Source organism: Falco naumanni, chromosome 10, assembly GCF_017639655.2.
Source record: "Falco naumanni isolate bFalNau1 chromosome 10, bFalNau1.pat, whole genome shotgun sequence".
In the NCBI taxonomy this organism is placed as follows: Eukaryota; Metazoa; Chordata; class Aves; order Falconiformes; family Falconidae; genus Falco; species Falco naumanni.
Genome location: NC_054063.1, coordinates 30,145,084 through 30,151,044, shown reverse-complemented (window position 1 = coordinate 30,151,044; position 5,961 = coordinate 30,145,084). Strand labels below are relative to the sequence as shown.

At 52.3% G+C, this 5,961-nt stretch overlaps 1 protein-coding gene across 1 annotated transcript; it reads left to right on the top strand.

The window, feature by feature from the left end:
* The first annotated feature begins 2,111 nt into the window (after positions 1 to 2,111).
* Positions 2,112 to 3,515, top strand: CEBPB (CCAAT enhancer binding protein beta). The gene has a single exon (XM_040608934.1). The coding sequence runs from the start codon at positions 2,440 to 2,442 to the stop codon at positions 3,424 to 3,426; it is 987 nt and encodes a 328-aa protein (XP_040464868.1). The 5' UTR covers positions 2,112 to 2,439; the 3' UTR covers positions 3,427 to 3,515.
* The last annotated feature ends 2,446 nt before the right edge of the window (positions 3,516 to 5,961 follow it).

Genomic DNA, 5,961 nt, shown 5'->3' with positions numbered 1-5,961 from the left:
ACGGAATTACTCAGCACTGGCCTGGAAAGGAGGTGTGGGCCACACCATCCCTGATATAATCTGTTTCACATGACAGTTGCACAGACATTTTGTTTTGTTGGGGAAGATCAGCCTGGGCAAAAGGACAACTTTCTGCTGCAGAGCAGTAGAGAACAGGGCAGAAATCTGAAGAGGGCAAATTTAGATCTCCAAAAATATCTTGAAAAACTCCCAGGAAATTTACCAACCAGCTTTAGGGTTCTGTTTTAGCCAACGGCCGTGGCAAGCTGGAGATCTGCCGGGCCAAGAAAGACCAACCCTGTATTTCAGCAGGTCACCATGGCGGGGGACCTTCTGCCTTGCAGGTCCCCCAGACAGGCGGCTGGGGAGGTAGGAAGCACATGAGACCGACTTGAAGCGCTGAGTTTCAAGGGCCAGTTAGGGCAGCCACTGGATGTAACTGCCAGATCAGAATGCAGGATAAAGACGCAGAATGAGGGTGTAAACAGCCTGAAGAACAAGCCCTGGCTCCCTGCAACTTGCCAGTATTTGCACCCAATACAGATGTTTGTATTTATGAAGGTATGGGCTCCAAGTGCAACCTCCAGACCCAGCTCTCTGGCCAGGCCCAGCTCCAATTTAATCTCTGGTGTATTCACCAAAGATTAACTCGGTAGATAAAGATGGAACTAGAAATATTTGAAGCCTGAAAACCTGTTAGGGGACTTTTGTTATGGAAAGAAAAAGTCCTTTTAAAACCGTGAAAAGCAAAAAGCGAATGAAAAAAAGAAAAAAGAAAGGAAAAGGCCGATGATCCACTGATTCTTGAATTCTTCCTCTTTTCAAAGTTCTGAGGTTTGAACATTATGAACAGTTGACTGTTTGAATCGTATAATGCAATACCTGTTCCTCTGGCTTAACGTTACAATATTTCCCACACCGCAGGATTGCTTCACATTATTCTAAGAGGCCGTGTCATTTTCCCTGCAGTGCCAGGTCTTCTTTACTGAGGCGAAAGCCACTCCTACTTCCTTTAATTATATGTTTTGTTTTAAATTAATGTCCTTTATGCTGGGGATGAATCACCAGCTTGTAGACAGGTAAATGTGGGAGTAAGAGTGAAAATATAAGTTTGATTCCCAAGGTGGGTGTCTTTAATTAAAACGGACATCAAGATTCTGTCTTCCTTCCCCAACTTACCCCGCAATTCCAATAAAAAAAATATGTGGATCCCATGTTTCTGTGCACGATTCCAAAAAAACCAAAACCATGCGGATCCCATGTTTCTGCTCACGTACCTCGCTTTGCTGTCCCGCACTGGTGCACGGGTGCCCTGTCGGTGTGTCACGATAGTTTCGACAGACCCTGAGGAGCAAACAGGTGATCCTGCGGGAGGGGCACCAAAAAAACCCCCAAAACCCAAATGCGGATCCCATGTTTCTGCGCATGATTCAAAAAAAAAAAACAAAAAACCAAACCCAAACATGTGGATCCCATGTTTCTGCTCACGTACCTGGCTTTGCTGCCCCGCGCTGGTGCACGGGTGCCCTGTGGCTGTGTGTCGCGATAGTCGCGACAGACCCTGAGGAGCAAACAGCTGATCCTGCGGGAAGGGCACAAAAAAACACCCCGATGTGGATCCCATGTTTCTGCGCACGATTCCAAAAAAAAAAATAAAAATAATAATAGCATGTGGATCCCATGTTTCTGCGCACGTACAGATTTCCTGCTGCCCCGCCGCGCTTTGCGCGGTGCCTCGGTGCACGGGTGCACGGGTGCCCTGTGGCTGTGTGTCGCGATAGTTGCGACAGACCCTGAGGAGCAAACAGCTGATCCTGCGGGAAGGGCACCGGCAAGCAGGGACAGCGGCGGAGGGAAGCCTGCGGCAGCGCCGTGCCCCGCTCCAGCCCCCCGGCGCCCCGTGCGGGGCGCCGGGGGGCTGGAGCGGGGCACGGCGCTGCCGCGGGCTTCCCCCCCTCCGCACCTGCGGGACCCTCCCCGGCAAAACCCCGCTTTTATTGCGGCTGGCTTCAGCGGGGCACCGCACCGGCACCACCCGCCCCGGGTGCCTCCTCCGGGGGGCCGGGGCCAGCAGATGCCGAGCGTGCAGCGTGGCAGGCGGCCAGGCGGTGACGCGCCTGTTGCTATGGGATCCACCGCCCCTATAAATAACTGAGGAAAGGAACTTTCCTAAGTCAGAGACTTTAGGACACGGGGATCCAGAACCAGATGGTCCGGAGGAGACGCGCCAGCTCCCGCCGCAGCAGCCGGAGCGGTGAAGCCCCGCCGCGCCGCAGGGACTGAGCCAGCCCAGGTGGGCAGCGCAGCCGGGGCCGTGCCCAGCGCCGCAGACTGAGGCAGGGTCTGGACCCCCCCCCACCCCGACGGCGGCAGCTTGATCCTCTGCCGGGGGGGCCCCCCCTGCGTCGTTTTCTCCTCCCCGCATCCCCCTTTGCTTTCATGCAACGCCTGGTGGCCTGGGACGCAGCATGCCTCCCCATCCAGCCGCCCGCCTTTAAATCCATGGAAGTGGCTAATTTCTATTACGAGGCGGACTGTCTGGCTGCGCTCAACAAGCTGCACCCGCGGGCGGCCGGGGGCCGCTCCATGACCGAGCTCACCGTAGGGGACCACGAGAGAGCCATCGACTTCAGCCCCTACCTGGACCCCTTAGCATCCCAGCAGCCGGCGCAGCCGCCGCCTCCCGCAGCAGCAGCAGGGGGCAACTTTGAGCCTCCCTGCAGCAGCGGCGGCGGCCAAGATTTCCTTTCCGATCTCTTCGCCGAGGACTATAAAGGCAGCGGCGGGAGCAAGAAGCCCGACTACACCTACATCAGCCTCGCCCGGCACAGCCACCCCTGCGCCAGCCAGAGCCACAAGCCGGGGGGGCTGCCGGGCTGCTTCCCGCCCCAGATCGTGGAAACCAAAGTGGAGCCGGTCTTCGAGACCCTGGACTCTTGCAAAGGGCCCCGTAAGGAAGAAGGGGGAGCCGGGCCGGGACCGGGGGGCATGTCCTCACCCTACGGCAGCACCGTGCGCTCCTACCTGGGTTACCAGTCGGTGCCGAGCGGCAGCAGCGGGAACCTGTCCACCTCGTCCTCCTCCAGCCCCCCCGGCACCCCCAACCCCTCCGAGTCCTCCAAGTCCGCCGCCGGCGGCGGGGGCTACTCCGCGCCCCCGGCGGGCAAGAACAAGCCCAAGAAGTGCGTGGACAAGCACAGCGACGAGTACAAGCTCCGCCGGGAGAGGAACAACATCGCGGTGCGCAAGAGCCGCGACAAAGCGAAAATGCGCAACCTGGAGACGCAGCACAAAGTCTTGGAACTGACGGCCGAGAACGAGCGGCTGCAGAAGAAGGTGGAGCAGCTCTCCCGGGAGCTGAGCACCCTCAGGAACTTGTTCAAACAGCTGCCCGAGCCCCTGCTCGCCTCCTCGCCCCGCTGCTGACCCCCGGCCGGGCCGCGGGGCGAGCGGAGCCGCCGGCTCCTGGCCCCGCTCCGCGCTGCTGGGCCGGGGCGAGGGGGGCGCCCGGGGGGCGGGCGGGTCGCCTGGGGTGGTTTTCAACATTTTTTTTTTTTTTGGGGGGGGGAGCAATATTTTTTTTTGTCTTTATTTACACGTTGGCAGAAGGCTCCGCCGCCGCGGGGCGCCGGCCCGGGCCGGGGGCTGCCCGGGGCGCGGTGGGGCGCGGTGGGGCGCGGTGGGGCCGGCGGCCCCGGCCCCGGGCGGGCTCTGCAGGCTGCTGGGCGCTGGGGTTATTTAAAAGAGCGAGAGGAGAGCAAGGGCAAAGTGATGCAATCCTTTAAGCATGGCTGGGAATGCTGTGTACATGATGCAATCTCGTGTAACTGTCAGTCATGAATTGAGTAATCTGTTAAAGATGTTCCTACAGTTTTTTTTATTATAAAGAATAATCTATTTCTATAAGAAAATACATATGTATATTTTGGGATCTATGCATTCTTGCTACATTTGAAGCATTAATGAACAATTTTAATAAACTTTATGACTAGGTTAAAAAAAAGTAGCTTGTTTTATTTTGAAGGCACGTTTAAAGTTAGATTAAATGCAGGGTTGAAATTCTAGCTGAATCTGGCTCAACGCTTGTGATGAGGGATCAGGATTTTTGTTGGTCTTTTGGCTTTCTCTATGACTCAGAGAAAGGAAAAGAAAAACCAAACCCAAAAACAAAACCCCCAAGAGAAACCCAGCAAAGAGCAGAGCTGGAAGCTTTAGCCAGTTCTTGTTGCCTCATTTTATTTCCTCTAATCCCTTGCTTTAGCTGCCGCTTGGGTGTTGTTTGGGGAGGAGGTGTTTGTGTTGGGGTTTTTTTTTTGCACTTCTTGCTGTTCTGAACGTGTAGAGCAAGATGTGCTATCCAAACCATGACCAATCTTTGGCAAAGTAACACCGAGTCTGAAGTGGGAGGGAGGAATAAAAAGGGAGGAAGCCTGAAATGAGGTTTTGTTTGTTTGTTTTCTTTACAGAGTTTCTATTCTCTAAGTTATGATTCAGCATTTCTTATGTTTGTAGTTTACAGGAATAAACATGAGAAAGTAGCATTTCTGTTGGATGTCGGTAATTTCGGTCATTGCTCAGGAAGCTCTCATGAAACCCGGCCAGGTGAGAGGCATCTCAACAACCCCCTTATATTTTTCTCTTGAGACATTTTCCTAAAACCTGTAGCTAGTTTCTCTGCTGAGAGGTGTTTGTTTCTGTGTGCCTGTGTGTTTGCTGAGGACAAGCAACAGAGAAGTGGGGAGGGGGGGGCAGAGGAGAAGGAGGTTTGTAGCAGGCCGTAACTTTGTTTTAGAGAGAAATAAGGCTCTGCCTGCCGATGGAACAAGCCAGCCTTGCCAGGGCTCCCAGGTTATGGTATTTCCCCCACTGCAGGCTGCTGTGTTGAGCTCTGTAAGAAGTTAGTCTCAAGCTAGTTACGTGGAGAGTGCTGGGCAAACAATCAGGTCTTACTCAGCATTTTCCATTTTCCTGTTAGGCCAAATTTAAGCATTAATTTTTTCGATCCAGATTCCCAGTGCCCCAAAAAATAAACTCCTTAATCATCTCTGCTCTGACAGCTGAACACAGAAGGATTTTTTGGCATAAAGGTAGTGGACTTTAATTTGCTCCTATATATTCCAATACAAACAGCAGTGCACTGCAGAAAGACAAATCTTCAATTTGTTGATTATTTGTAGTGTTTCTTTAAGCAAAGCGTGTTTTCTACTGAAAGAACTGTTCTGCTTTTTTTGACACTTTAGATCATAGCGTCCTGCGGGTAAATCTGCTAGGGCTCTTACTGACATTTGTTATGCATTCCCTGCTTCCCCAGTGCCTCCATAGCTCCTCCTAGGAGCTGTGCAGTAGTAAGCAGTGGAGTGTTAGTCCTGGTACAGATTTCCCCCGTTTGCTTTTTAATTTGTACAGTGCAGTTAAGTTGTTTTTATGATACCCTAAGAATAGATTTTCTTGGGTGAGCGAGCTCCTGCACCAGCATGACTCAAGTTCTTGCAGGCAAGATAGACGTTAGATCTTGTCTTGACTGTCCCTCGTGACGATGATTACTCCAGCCTCCTGTGGCTGTTTATTCTACTATTCTTATAGTTACGAAACTTATCCACATCGTTAGATCCTATTTTCTTGTTGTGCTGTAGGCCATGTAATGTTACCCAAACTTACAAGCAGTGTTCCCAGTCAGGACCGTGTGCTGCTGAGCGTGGAATTGCTGCAGGACTGAAGATGTCCTCAGACATTTATTTCTTTTTCTTTCCTTCCTTCCTTTTCTTTTTCTTTTCCTTCCTTCTTTCTTTCTTTCTCTCTCTCTCCCCCCTTCTCTCTTTCTCAATGACACAGCTTCCATCAAAAGTTCCGTTTGTTGGGGCTGGAAAGCAGGGTAGATTGAAAGATAAGATGTACTAAAGGTATTTATATTTGTTTAAATAATAGTCCAGTTTTGGCGCTAGAGCTCTGCCAGGCATGAAT